General features: G+C 47.6%; 2 protein-coding genes across 5 annotated transcripts in view; one reads left to right on the top strand and one right to left on the bottom strand.

Annotated features, from left to right (window-relative positions):
* STAG1 (STAG1 cohesin complex component) overlaps nucleotides 1-5,759 on the bottom strand; it is a 202,849-nt gene extending 197,090 nt beyond the window's left edge. Inside the window, exon 1 of one of the 2 annotated variants that reach the window (XM_072867279.1) lies at nucleotides 5,589-5,759. The gene's annotated coding sequence lies outside the window, so the exon portion shown is untranslated. The remainder of the gene's footprint in view (nucleotides 1-5,588) is intronic. The other variant, XM_072867278.1, reaches the window with a different exon arrangement.
* Nucleotides 5,760-6,162: 403 nt separating this feature from the next.
* On the top strand, nucleotides 6,163-14,348 carry SLC35G2 (solute carrier family 35 member G2). Of its 3 annotated transcripts, none has more exons than XM_072868090.1 (3): nucleotides 6,163-6,373; nucleotides 11,269-11,342; nucleotides 12,548-14,348. In XM_072868090.1, exon 3 carries the CDS (start codon nucleotides 12,570-12,572, stop codon nucleotides 13,803-13,805), a length of 1,236 nt encoding a protein of 411 aa, XP_072724191.1. In that variant the 5' UTR covers nucleotides 6,163-6,373; nucleotides 11,269-11,342; nucleotides 12,548-12,569; the 3' UTR covers nucleotides 13,806-14,348. The 3 variants fall into 3 exon arrangements, with proteins under 3 accessions (XP_072724191.1, XP_072724190.1, XP_072724192.1); XM_072868089.1 differs by lacking the exon at nucleotides 6,163-6,373 and adding an exon at nucleotides 9,270-9,337; XM_072868091.1 differs by lacking the exon at nucleotides 6,163-6,373 and adding an exon at nucleotides 9,399-10,870.
* Nucleotides 14,349-14,578: the final 230 nt, after the last annotated feature.

Consider the following 14,578-nt stretch of genomic DNA (forward strand, 5'->3'; position numbering starts at 1 on the left):
TTCAGTAAAGGTAAGAGAGTTACCCACAGGAATCCCAACTTTACACACACAGTGATGGGCTCCAAGCTGAACGTTGTCACCCAGGGCGAGTGCACACAGCTGAGTCACTCTGAATCCCACCGGAAGAAGGAAGGGTCTTGAGCTCCAGAACCATTTTTCCCCAAAACATTCTTGCCACTGACCTTGCATCACCTCTAGCAACATCTTACTCTGATGGCCTGATTCAACTCATTCACCTGGCAGAAAAACACTCCTCCCAAGCAGAAGGGTTTTGCCAGGCAGGGAATTCAACTAGCTCAAGGAAAGGTCAAGCCAGCAGCAGCACTAGCACAAAGGAAAGGGAAGAACTGTGCAGCTGTGGAGAAAGAAAATCCTCTCTCATATGTGGCAGGCTGGCAGATCAGCTCAACCATCTTGTGCAATTCCACTGGCAGGAACAAGTTCTTGTGGTCCTAGTGAACAGATCTAAGAAAATAATGCAAAACTGGCATATTTGTCACATTTAAGATGGAAGTCATTACCCATTTGTAAATGAAGTTTTTTATTCCACTTATAAACACGAACATATTGGTACCTTCCTGGTCCTTGGGGATTCTAACCCTAAAGAGAAGATAAACCCTCATGTGGGGGAGAGCAAACAGATTCTCACCTTGTCATTTGATTTTTGTTTCAAAAAACACCACCACATGCTATCCTCTAGTATAGAAAAAAATGCATCCAAGATTGTTTTGATTTTTACTATTTTATTGTAGAAAAATATTTGACATTTAGAAACATTTCTGACACACAGGTCTATTCCTATGTAACTCTACAAAGAAATATTTTTTTCTGTGAGCTGAACAATCTGTCAACACTGTTTTCACTCAGGTAACCTGCCAATATAATACAAGTCTGCTATATGGAGAGTTACAGAATATAGACTCATTATTTATAGAATAAATAGCACATATTCTGGAGAACTCCTGCACAGCAAGGAACACAGTTGGCTGGATGTTGCCTCACGCTGCTTTCTAGTGAAACATTACTTTTGGGAACCACCTGAAACAACTTGCCTTTCAGCTGAGGGAGGACAGACTTAAGAATTCAACCTCTCGCTCTTAATTCTGCAATAAATGATTAATAACTGTGAGACTGGAACTCAGAATACACTCCCACATCAAGCTTTTGCGTCTAATAATGCTGGCAACTGTGGCTGAGAGGCCTGTCCCACCAAACAATGTGGTACAACCAATGCCTTTTTGCATATTCTAAGACTGAGTCTACAAATCCACCCTGAGCAGGACTAGCATCATAATCATGGAACGAGCATTTGGCAAAGTTGAGTACTTGAATGCTTGGGGGGGGGCGCCAAAAACCTTGTCTTTGCACCAGTTGTACCAAATATGGCATTACCCGTACTTATAAATGGGCAGTTTCTTCCAAAATAAGGTGGCTTTGAGATTGCATAATATGAAAGCAGAGTTACCAAATTTATCAAGTTTATATTGAACCTACAGTTCAAAACAGGATACACATGATACAGTTTGGGCTCAGTAAAGATACCCTGATCAATCTATTGTCCAAGGCATCCTGCTATCTCAAGCATACTGTTATTATTAAAAAGCATTTTCTGAAATACTAAAATGCCTGCAGAGATACAAATGAGGAAACGTTGCAAAACTATCAAAACTAGGAGCATAGTTCCTTCTAAAGTTAGCAAAAGGACCTGAGTTACTCTGTATTCTCTCACGAATGACACACACAAATTGTCAAGGGGTGAAATCATTACCTACATTCAGACCTTCAATAGGACTTGTCAGAAATTAGCAAGTAGCTACAAAACCAGAACTAGGGAGAAGATTCCCTCTGCAGCACCTTCTCTTCAGCTCTTTCAGCCAGCTGAAGGTGGTGTCTACCTTAAAAAAAAATTAGTGGGACCTTCCCAAAACAACACTTGTTTTTGGAAGCATATTTTCAGACTGAAAAGTTGCAACAGAGGGACATAATAATGTTCTCTCAACTGCTTATTTTCTAGAGAACAAAGAAATATGTCTTTGTATTCTGATCACATATTCAACGCCCAAACCAACAAAGTCAAATCAGTCTGGAAAAGCAAAATATTGCTAAGAATAAAGCATATTTCTCAATGTCCTGGTAGAAACGACAAAACAATTATCTGCAGGTGAACTCAAATTTTGTAGGATTTCTCTTTCTCTTCCAAGGAAGAAAACCAACGCTACTCCCTTCTTTTTTTAGCCAAATGAGCAAACACAGTGCCACCGCAAGCAAGAGGAGATGGTAATTTGCAATGGGCGAGTTTGAGCTCCACATGGTAAATTTGAGTGACCACAAGTAAAATGCCAAAACTTTAAAAAAGCATGGAGTATCTCACAGATTTTGGTTGACATTTCAAATCCTGAAGCCAGTACATCAGATTTAGAGAAGGCGCATCCTTATCTTGGTGCCAGACTTCAGTATCACCTTCTGGTTTTGACTCCAAGCATCAGAAGTCAGAGCCTCACCCAAACACTTGGGCACTTCAAGGTGCAGAATGGGGAGAGCCAGATCTCTCGGAGGCCAACCACCCATCCAATAGCACTGCATTCAAATTTACTCTTTACTATTCCCGCACAACTTAAGTGGATGAGAAGACAAGTTTGCTGCTTTCAGTATGTCTTGTGTTAACTACAGAACTAGCACTTTCAAATTTTCAGCAGGGTGTTCAAGTCTTTTGTGCATTTTACCAGAAAACAATTTACAAATGTTACGATAAAGACATGTTCTTATCACAATAAATTACTTTTCTTAGAAAGTCATCACAATTAAGCATTTCTCTCCCACTGCATCCTTACACTTCTACAGTTTCACTCACCTACTAAAATTATATTTAAAATGCCAACGTTTAGCCATCTTATATCAGGGCAAATCTTTGCAACAAAGGGAAAGAAAGGAGAGAATCCAAAGACACCAGAGCAAACCTGAGGTACACATTCTTATTTAGGAAATGGTTCTTTCAAATCAAAAATATTCACTTGTTGAGTTTCTGAACATCCCAAGTAACTCATTTTGTCAATGCATCCAAATATTCAATGTTCATAAACCTTCTCAACTATCAAAAGGTGCACTGCAGTTTCAGTAGATGTCACAAAAATTTGCACAATATGAAGATCAGGCTACGGACAGAGACAGTAGCTGAGAAGCTTGGAGACCGCAGTCAAAGCTCTAATGTCAGTTTCAGCTGCCCTCACAACTTCTGTCCACAGCATATTGCGTGTGGATGTTTGGCCATAAATGCGGTCTCTCATAGTGAATTTATCCACTTCAGCATGTTTGTAGAATGTTAGGAAACACCAGAGACCATGAGCTGCCAACTGCCACGTGCTCCAGTCCTTAAACGCAGGGTTTGCAGAAGAGGTACTTTGAACCTCCACAGCTGGCACTAACTGTTCATTCAGCTTCAGAAAAGTACCATTTTCCACTACTCCCTCCAACTGCTGTAAATCCACAAGTGTGTCCAGCAGCAGCAGCAACCAAGAATTTCAGCTGAACACTCTGTTTTGAGCAGCCAGTAAAAATTACATCCTATCAGATTAATCATAACCCTGGAGTTAGCCCCTCTGCTCCTGCTCACCAGGAAATCCTGCTGCATCATGGGTTGGCTTGCCATTTCAAAAACCTCTGCACCCACTACGTGTGCTTTCCCAGGCTATCCACCAAAAATTCATCACAGTCGAGTCAGAAAGAAAAAAAGAATAAACTGGCCTCTAGTTCCACACAGTAAGAACTTCTTCCCATAGTCAGGACACCTTTCAACAAACAAGGTGTATACTACCTTGTGGTCCAGTGATTTCTTCACGGATTGATGGATTATTCTGTAGAAACACTCATCAAATGACTTTGCTGTCTACAGATGAACAAAAAACCTCACTAGACAAGGCAAAACTGCTTTGGATCCAGAAAATCTGGACTAACCTTCTCCCATACCACCCCTATTGCTAGAGTAATAACATGGAAAAGTTAAGCAAGTCTTAAGATGTTTGAGTCCAAACATTAATGTCATCCATCATACCAAACACATGACACAATTTAAGAAGAGCTGCATTAGTGGTGTGATCTGGAGAAGGCTTTTCGTTCCTCAGTAACTTAATAAACACTATTACTAGACTAATGCTACAGAGCTACAAGTACCACAAAATTGTGTAGAACGCAACTGAAATCATCAATACTTATAAAGCAGCTCAATTTCATTTAATTAAACTCACACTGTCTTTCCAGAAACTAAGTTTTTTGACACTGATATTGGCAGTCACATCCCTTTAAGTTGCTCTACGGATACTACTACTATCTTCTCCTTCCCAAGCCACGCTTCATCCCAACAACCGCTCACATTCCCCACACCACCCCAGGAACACACAGAAAGCCCAGGGCAGCTGCCCACCACTTCCCAGTGTAGGCCAGTCACCAAGTCACCAGCACCCACTGCAGAATTCTTCCTACCAAGTAAAACCCTTGTTATTTTTGCTGTCCAACAGCTCAGGACCCCAGCTCGGTGTTTCTGCCCCTTCCCACCTCCCAGCACTGGTCAGAGGGCATTGCATACACTTGGCCTCTCCCCGGAGCCACGGTTCCCAGCTCCAGTACCCCCAGACGGTCCAGCCTCCCCGCCAGCCACCCCGGGCTCAGCACGCTGCTTCTCCCGTCCCAAAGGTCAGGGAAACACCACCGCTACATGGCACGGGTATGCCTCCCCTTCGCAAGCCAAGGAGCGGCCTCTCGCCCCCAAGCCAGGCAGGCCGCCCGCCCCACCGCTATCCCCTCGCCCCGCTGCCACCGCACTAACAACTTGGGGATAAGCAACAGGAGCAGCAGGCGGGGAGGGCCCCCGGCTCCGGGGCCCCAGCCCCACACTCCCCCCGGTTTGTGCCCCCCCCCCCCAACCCCGCCTGTCCCCCCCTGGACGCCAGCCAGACGCCGGCGGCGCTGGGGCGGCCCGGGCGCTCCCGCCGCCCTCCCCCGGACCGGGCCCGGCTCAGGTGGCGGGGCGGGTCGGGCCGGGCCGAAGCGGGCAGCCCACCAGCTCCCGCAACTTTCCCTCCCCGCGGCCACAGCACCAACTCCGCCGCCGCCGCCTCCCGGGCCGGCCGGGGGCCGCCGCCACCGTGCCCCGCGCGGCGGAAGCGCCACCCCCGCTCCGCCCGAGCATCCCCCGCCGCCGCCGCCCGGGCTGCCCCCGCCCCCGCGGCCCTGGGCCGCGCAGCGGGAGCGCCGCCGCCACCGCCGCCCGGAGCGGGGCGCAGGCCCGGCAGCGGGAGAGGCCGCCGAGCTCGGCCCGGCGCCCCCGGCACCCCCGGCGGGGACAATGAGATGGCGGCGAAGAGCGCCGCGCCCGGGGGACCCGTTGCTCCGGCAGGACCCGCCCCGCCCCGCGCCGCCTCCTCTTCCCTCCCCTCCCCTTCTCCTCTCTCCTCGCACGGGCAGCGCCCGCTCCCGGCCCGGCCGCCGCGGAGACCGAGCGAGCGAGCGAGCGGCCCCGGCCCGCCGCCCCCGCCCCTCGCGCCTCCATCTTGGATCGGCGCCTCAGCGCCCTCCCTCCCCCGCGCCCCGCTCACCTCTGGCCGCGCCGCGCCGGGCCGGGCGGCACCCCAGGCGCCTGCGGAGCGGCTGGCGCGCGGGGTCCGGGCGGGTGCGGGCCGGGGCCGGGGCGGCGGCGCTGGCGGGGGCCGCGCTCACCGGAGCCGCAATCCTAAACCGCCATCTGGCGGCATTTCCGACCCGCCAATGGCGCAGCCGCCGCCGCGCGCCGGACCCCCAGCGCCCCCTGGCGCCCGCGCGCCGCCACTGCCCGCCGCCGCCGCCGCCGCCGCCGCCGCGCAGGGAGGCGGGGGAGAGCGGGGGGCGCCGCAGGTCGCGGCGGCCCCGCCCGGCGCGCGGCACGCGGGTGCCGCAAACGTCTTTCGCGCGAAAACGCCGCGCATGCGCCCCGCTGCCGCTGCCCGCGCGCGGCCGCGGGGCGGAAGGCGGCCGTTACCGCTGCTGCTGAGGGGGCGGGGCGTCGCCAGGGAGACGGGAAACCGCCCGGGGGGGGAACGCGTGGAGGCGGGTGTCTGTCGCGACAGAACGTGGGAGGGCCGGCCTGGGGGGGCGGTCCCGGGCTCCGTGAGAAGGCGGGGGCACGGCCCCGCGGTGGGCTGGAGCGCTCGCTGCAGCGCTCTGCCTGCCCGCCCGGGCGCCGGAGGGGCGGCCTCTCCTCGGCGGCTCGCCTGGGCCGGGGTCGCGGTCATGCGGCCCGTGGGCTGAGGGGGGCCGGGGGACTCCTGGCATGGGAGAGGCGGGGAGCGGCCGCTGAAGGCGCGGTGGCCTGAAGCAGCGGCGCCGGGTGGGTGTTTCGGCACCGGTAAGTGCTTCGGAGCAGGAGCGGGCGAGTCTCGCACCGGGGGGCTGCGGAGCCGGCGGCGAGGGAAGGGCCTGGCGGGGAAGAAGCCCGAGCAGCAGCAGCAGCAGCCGCAGCCGCCCCTCGTCCGCCTCCCTCCCAGCCGAGACGCCAGACCTGCCCTGGCCACCGCGCGGGGCTGCTGCTCGCTCTTAGGTTTTTTTAAGCCTTGCTGAACCTGTGTTCTGAGTCGAGATGCCCTGCTTCCTCTGCTAGGTATCCTCTCTTTGGTGGTGCAGACGGGATAGTTGCCATCGCAACTTGTGCCATCCTCTATTGTAAAACTCCTGAGCCCTGGCTCCCGGTTTTCACCCAGCTGTCCCCGTAACCCCTTCTGCACACACCTTACACGCGCCAGCTTGCTGCCTTGCCAGGTTTTATGCAATTTGTTGGGAGAAGATCAAAAGCAGTAAGCTTTAAATAAATCTTAACCTGTAATCTGTTCTAGTAACCCTGAATGTGCCTTCTTGGGCTCTATTTCATCCCATTGTAATGTACCATTTAAGGCCTTTCTTATATCTAGCCAACCTATTTTCATGTGCTGTAGGAGACTATATTTAAGTGTTGATGTGTTCTCCGTTCTTTCCCCCATGCCTGGAATTGCAATCTGAAGGGGTTTGTTCAGATTAGAGTTTTTGGAATGGGAAGTTTGCAGGCAGTGGCCCTTCTTCCAAAATCACTTCATGCAAGTCTTGCTGCTGCAGAGGTAGTAGTTGCAGCAGGCAACAGACATGAATGCAGAAATTGGAGAAGAGTATTTTTTCATGGAACCAGATGCGTTTGGAGCCCTTATACATCAAGGGAATAGGTTAGTGAAAGCAAGGGAAATTAAAGGTCTCACGTATAATCCCACTGAAATTGCATGTGGCAGCTTTAGCGAGTTAGCACAAATACGGGTTGTTTTCTGGGTAGCAAGATATTATCAGGACTGTACTGACAATTCGTGGGGCTTAAGCATAGGGTTTATATTTTAATTCTGTGAAGGGTGTACTGGCTCTTCCCTTAGGCAGCACTGCTGAATGTGACTCGATTAATTTGAAGACATGGGATACTAGTTTGTTGGTTTCTGTATAATGTTTGCTCTTGTGCTTAAGTACTAAAAACTCCTTTCATATAATTGCTCTTTCATTTTCTTAAATACCTTTTATTATTCATTAAATTTTAATAAAGACTTGAGTTTCTTTGCATATGTTTTAATAAAATTGATTGATATAGTCAGACCATCTGGCTAAAAGATAAAGGTACTCTGATTTTCCAGCATGCACCTTATCAAATAGTTTAAAAGCGTAGCAGAAATGTAGGCTGTTTCAGTGATACCAACATTTAATTGCCTGCTGTGCACCTTATGTTGCCTGTTCTTCCCCCTCGGTTCACGTTGTGTTACACTAGTCAGACCTCACATGAGCGTAGATCACTTGGCATGTGCAGTTGCCCGAATTATCGAGCACCGAAGAATCTCCAGCAAGGTTAAGGCGGTTTAATGGAGAGGGTGCTGAAACAGGAATTCAGGAGATTTTCCTGCACCTGATAAGGAATCAAAAGAAAAACCTGCGTTGTGAGAAGTCAGCACACTGTGTGCAGAAGTGCTTAGTGAAGGTGGCACAAGTTCAGTTACACGGGTTTGTAGGGTTGGAGTGGGTCTTTCATACATATAACACTTGGGGAAAATTGTTAGTCTGTAGTTATCCTATAGAGATTGCTTACAGCCCTCTGGTAATCTCAGTCTAACCTGGGCAGGATTCGGGGCATTTTCCACAGAAGAGGCAAAGGAACATCCCAGTGAGGCCTGCCTTTCAGAGCACGGGGGTAGCTGACTTCTCATTTTTGACTTCGGAAGGACTGCAGTTGCCATGTCTGCAAATCTTTCATAATAACATTTCAGTCAACTGACTGATTTTGACTGATCTGGCAGAAGATGAGAGTATTTTTCTGTGAGTTTATTGAAAATTGGTGGTTAGAATCACCAGTCAGACCGCAAAGCCTTAATTCCTTCAGGCACGGCAAGAAGGAGAGCTCGGTCTCCCACCCCCCAGTAGTCAAGTGGCATATAGTCACCTATTTCTACCTTGCTAATCAGCATATGTGTAGTGATTGGGGGGGAAGGGGGGAGTATTTGGGGTTTTTTTCTTCTTTTAAAAGAAATCATGGTGTGTATTCTATTAATAATTTGTGACATTTATTGAATCCATTGTGATTATTTGTTCACCCATGGGAAAATGGGGTTCACACTTTGGCAGTCAGTGATTTCCATGAGCTGGTAATTTAAATGGGTGTCCCAGGTTGTCGTTTGAATTGGGAATGTTTGTTTTGTTATATAACGTGAGAATTTTGCATAGTGCTTAATCTTCAGCCTTGTATTAAACTTGATTCAAAATCAAATTATGTTTTTCATACAAAATGCAAATAAACCATTTTATGTTTCCAGATATGAAGAAAAATAAAAAATTCATGTGATCTCTACAAAAGGCACTAGCAGAAAGAGAAGTAGCAAGTTTTTCTGCATAGGTTGTGCTGATTTCCATTTATTTTAAATTTGTGTCTGGGACAAACACAATGAATTTGGGATATGCACTAATCTCAGTCTGCATTGAAATTCTCGCTGGTTAAGAAAAGCAAGGTCACCAAAGAGTACAAATAAATGTACTGTGTGAGAGTTGGCGTAACATTTGTCATATACTCAATATTTAGTAGAGGAAATTAAATTTTGGGTTAAGCACTCCTGGGTTTTTTTGTTCTTTGTTACTCATCTCCTGCCTTTCTCATTTCTCATGCGTTTGCCCTTCCACTTTCCAGACCTTCCAACCGTTAGCATTCTTAGGGCCGAAGAATACCGGAGGGAATACGGCATCTGTATAGGACAGCCATTTTGAGCTACGTGCTGATGATACATTGTTTTCCTCCAGAGAGATCTCTGAATACATTACACAGGTCCAGTACTAAATTTGCAACTGCATTTTGTCTCTTTTCTATACCCTTTTCTATATTGGTTGGAAGAAAATTTAATCTAAGCTCAGGAAGCAAGAAAGTTACCATTGTATGCTAATGGTAAAAAATTATTTTGGTTTTGTTTTCATGAACCAATAGTTGCAGCATGTAATCAGCTGTTTCTTAATGAAATGACTGAGTTTATACAGGCTAGATCCACTGTCACTCTAATAATAATGCCTGTTGTGCACCTTTTGTCTTCTTTTCCTCCCACTTATTTTATTCCCGATCCATATATTATGCCCCAAATCAAGAAAATCTTATTTTTTTAAGATGTGGGGACAGCAAGGCAGAATTGTGAATTTATAACACAATGAAAATGCTAGGTAAGAAAAGCTGTGCTTGTGAAAATCACTGTCTTCCTGGGCTCATTCACTGCATTTTGCATTTGCATATTAAAAGAATCTGAAATTAACAACTGAAGAACAAGGGCAAGTAGCAGGTGAGACTGGGGTAGATTTCTGTTAGGGTGTTTCTAAATGTTTGATGGGTTCTTTGAACTGCCCACTAGTGCAGCTGATACCCAGCTCTTACCCTCTTTATTTACTCTCCTTGGCATTTCAGCTGTTTCTTCTCAAGTTTCTTGCAGTATTTGAACTGTACATTAACAGGCACTCTGGAGTACTCCGCCATTTAGCGGCATAGTGGGTACGCTTTGTTTTTTCAGCTGAGCTCTGCTGAAAATGGGTTGGCAGCAGAGACGTGAACGGCCGTGCTAGCACAAGGCCTCCTGCATAGACAAGGGTGCTTCTCGTCCTCAGACCCTCTAACGTCTACCGATCTGTGCTTCAGTGAGGTATCTCAGGGCTGGGAGCGTAGTCTGCCAAAGCAAGAGTAAGGTGGTGCCCCAGGACACCTCGCTTACTTGTGCAGGTCCAAACTGGTGCTGCTGCCTTCCTCCAGAGCTGGGACTTGGTACCTGCCCCTCTCCCCACGCCCATTCATCGCGATCCCTACCAGGGATCGCTCTGCCTGCAAGAAGTAGGCTACAGCTTAGCTTGGGTGTAGCAGGGGGTTCAATAAACACTCAGCCTGTGAGGAAAAAGGAAGAATGTCCCATTCTTATGTAAATTACTTTTGCCAGGAAACACAGGCAATGCTTGGCCGTCACAGATTACGGATGGAGAAAATGCAAAGGCTGAACCTGGCCACGATATTTTTAAAGTATTTCTGTGAAGAGCTATTGCACCCACTTTTACATTGCCTTCTGATCTGCGGTCTCCCTGACAAACCACTGTCGTGCTGTTCAGCCCGATTGTCCACTCGGCTGTTGTCTTGCACCTTCAGGATCCACCACCTGCTCTGGTGCTTTGGTGGTCCCTGCAGACGAGGACTGCAGCGTTTTCCACACCCATCCCCTGCTGACACCACAGAGACCAAACTGCTGCTGCCTGCGGGGCTGGGCTCGGCTCCTGGGGAGGGATGACTGGATCACGAGGATGGGTCCTCCTGGGCACCCTCTCCTCCACAGCGCTGGTGAGGCAGGATGGCAGGCATGGGATGGTGAATTTTCATGTTATTGAGCTGTAGGAACCTTATGCTCACAAAACCACCACTTGTTCTTTGGAGTAGTTCCACCAATAATTCTGAGAGATGGCTGAGGAGTGGTTTTGGCAAGATGACACTGATTGCTTTATCTCCATCTAAAGATTTTTGGGTTTTGTGGTGGTGTGTTTTTCATAATGATGCACCAGGGTTGCCAGTTCCCAAGGAGCATGGCCTTAAAGGCATGCTAGTGCTTCTCACATTTTCAGCTTTGAAAAACAAGCAGAATATTTCATGCCTCCCTTGGGCAATATTTCATGCCTCCCTGTGCTGAGATGGTGGTAACCTTTCCTATTTGATATTGGAGAGCATCTATTGTTTCTGTTTAGACACCCGGACAAAGACGTAGATGACCAAGAGGTGTTTTCCCCTTCTGGCTTGGGATTAAATCTCTCAGTCACAGGTAAGGTCTGCATGTGTTTATTTGCTGGGGCAGATAGAAGGCAGGGAAGGCTGCATTTCTCCTGCTGCCACTTCATTGGGAAGGGCTTTTTGCGCAGATGGTGGGGGGCGCAGCAGAAACAAAGTAAACTCAGTGACATCCCCATGCCCGAATTAAACTGACCCAGTGCTGTCACGCTGGGCCTGGGGACAGTGCTGGCACGCTCAGCGGAGAGCTGGAGGGAATTAAGGCCACAGGTGGACTCCCTGTGGGCAGGCTGCACGCACCTGTGACAGCGGACACCAAGCGGCATTTCTGCTGGTGAAGGCCGGGTGCACGAAGGGAGTGCTTGCTTGTTTCGGGAGGCTGATGCCGCCGTTGTGACATGCAGCACCACGCATGTTGCTGTGTGTGTCACAGTGGTGTGCACAAATCGGGGGCACCGAGGGGAGAGCTCGCACCGCTTGTGTAGTGTGAAATGGACCATCAATAGGAGACAGAAGAAGGGTGGTGGTTTTGTTGCTGTGGTTTTTAAATGTCTGCCACGGGAAGGTCTGTTTAGTAGTCTGGATCAGCCCTTCTAAATTTTCCCCATTTAAAAAAAAATCAGATTTGAAGAACAAATCTGTTGCAAAATCAATCACTAGAAATAAAAGGATGTGAAAAGAAGAACGAATTTTTAACACTGTCAAAGTATTGTTCAAAAATGTGTTGTTTATTCATATGCTAACTATGATGAATTGCTCAGGGATACTTGCTATTTCCCTGTGTTGCTCTCTGTCAGTTTAGAAACAAGGTGATCATCTCCTCCAGCCAAATTTCTTCCATAATCTTGTAACATTAGTGAGCAATTAACAGTAAGTATAATTCATAATTACAGGGTATTTACTGTCCAAAAAGCTTAGCAAGAGAACTTTCGCATTAGAATAAGAATATACTAGAGTGCATTATACATACTATACATAATGAAAATAGATGTCCTTCTCAAAAACTAGTGACTAAAATGAAGTTCCACAGCTGGCTTTTAAGGAGATCCAAATGGCCTGACTATCAACAGTATTTAGCAGTAACTCACTGGAAAATTAAAGCAAAACCAAGAACAATCTACTAGTACTTGGATTTGGTTGATAAAAATAGCTTGTAAACACTAACAGCATTTACATATTAATTAATCTCTCGCTATTCATTAAATAAAAATAACAGTGCTTCTCCATTTTTTTCTTAAGACCAGGACGTTTCTCTGAGGAAATGGATACGTCTTCCCAAAGATACCCAGTCAAAAAGCGAGTGAAAATTCATCCCAACACAGTAACAGTGAAATACACTTCTCATTATCCTCAGCCAGGAGAAGAAGGATATGAGGATGTTAATGAAGATACTGGAGTATTTATGGAGGATAATCCTAAGAAAAGACTACTGAATGATGGGAAAAAGAGAGAAAGGACCTTTTTTGGTACAGTAGACACCAAGCTTCAGCCAGCACAACTGCCAAAACCCAATGAGATTGGGCAATCCCAGCATTTTCCTGAAGGAAATATACTGCAGTCGAGGAAAACGTGGGTAGTCCTTTTTGGATCTGCCATGGCTCACGGATGTGTGGCTCTAATTACAAGACTAATTTCTGATCGTTCCAAAGTGCCATCCCTAGAGTTAATTTTCATCCGTTCAGTCTTACAGGTGCTGTCCATTACTGTTGTGTGTTATTACCATGAGCCTCCCTTTGGCCCCAAAGGCTACAGACTCCGGCTCTTCTTCTATGGGGTCTGCAATGTTATCTCTATTACCTGTGCTTATACCTCCTTCTCTATAGTTCCCCCCAGCAATGGGACCATTATGTGGAGGGCTACCACTACAGTGTTCAGTGCCATTTTGGCTTTTTTACTCATAGATGAAGGAATGGCTTACATAGACATAATTACTGTAGTTGGCAGCGTCTTTGGCGTTTGTCTGGTCATGATCCCCAACATTGTTAAGGAGGAAAACTCTTTGCTGAGCACCTGGAAGGAAGCTTTTGGCTATACCATGACCGTTATGGCAGGTTTGACCACTGCTCTCTCCATGATAGTCTACAGGTCAATCAAAGATAACATCAGCATGTGGACGGCACTATTCACCTTTAGTTGGACGGGAACAGTGTGGGGAGCGTCCACCATGTTCTTACTTCAAGAGCCAATTGTCCCACTGGATGGAGAAACCTGGAGCTATCTCCTTGCTATCTGCTTGTGTTCCACAGCAGCATTCCTGGGGGTCTACTATGCCCTGAGCAAGTTCCACCCTGCTTTGGTCAGCACCGTACAGCACCTGGAGATAGTCATTGCCATGGTCCTGCAGCTCATCGTGTTGCGGATATTCCCAGGTGCTTACGATCTTGTTGGGGGAGCGGTTATTTTGGTTAGTGTTTTTTTCCTTGCGTGTTATAAACTGTCCTGGAAGAATTTAGGAAGACAAGATTATCAGGAGATTGTGGATTCTTCCATTAAATGAATTTTAACAGTTCTGCTGTCCGATTCTGGCTATGTGACCACGTGAAAGTAACATATTTCAACTCTGTGGTGTTCTAGCATAGTGGCCAAGTCCTCTCTCTACTGTTTAAATTCACAGCTGATGTAGCAATGTTAGGAATTTCCAGACTTCCATGACAGGTGAATTTGTTCTAGTGCATACAACCACTTACATTTTGTCGTATGAGAAAAGGCTATTTGTCTCCAGCACGTAGGGTGCGTGAGCGGAAGCACAGGCTGGCCTGCAGAAGTGCAGGCCAAGTCATAGGCATGTTCTTCCTCACCTTCCCTGGGTAAGGCGAGACAGAGGCATTCACCAGTGACTCTCATTCCTGTGCAGTGTGGTAGTAGGAAAATGAACAGTAAAACCATTAAAATGGTCAACCAGAGTATTCATATCCTCTGTAACACTTCTTATGCTTTGGCTGTAATATTCTAAATGAAGTAATGCTAATATTTCTGTGGTTAAAACTTGCATTTCCTGTGTGTATAAAGAATAAGTCAGTAAAGCTTTTTGTGCTCTGTGGTTAAATTTCTGTCTGAATCAATGCAGGAAGCCCAGACCTACTGTGGGCTAAAGAGAACCCCAAAAACTGGATCTCCAGTTGTGCCACAGCTGTGAAAGAAAGGTCCCCAAGAACTATAAGGTCCATGATAGATAGAAGATCAACCCCTGAAGCAGAGCAATATTCTTTCTATGGAACCACTTTTTCTAAAAGAGGTTTTGACTATTATGCAAGGGAGGAAGGGAGGAAA

The sequence above is a fragment of the Ciconia boyciana genome, chromosome 7 (genome assembly GCF_034638445.1).
Source record: "Ciconia boyciana chromosome 7, ASM3463844v1, whole genome shotgun sequence".
NCBI classification, from domain to species: Eukaryota; Metazoa; Chordata; class Aves; order Ciconiiformes; family Ciconiidae; genus Ciconia; species Ciconia boyciana.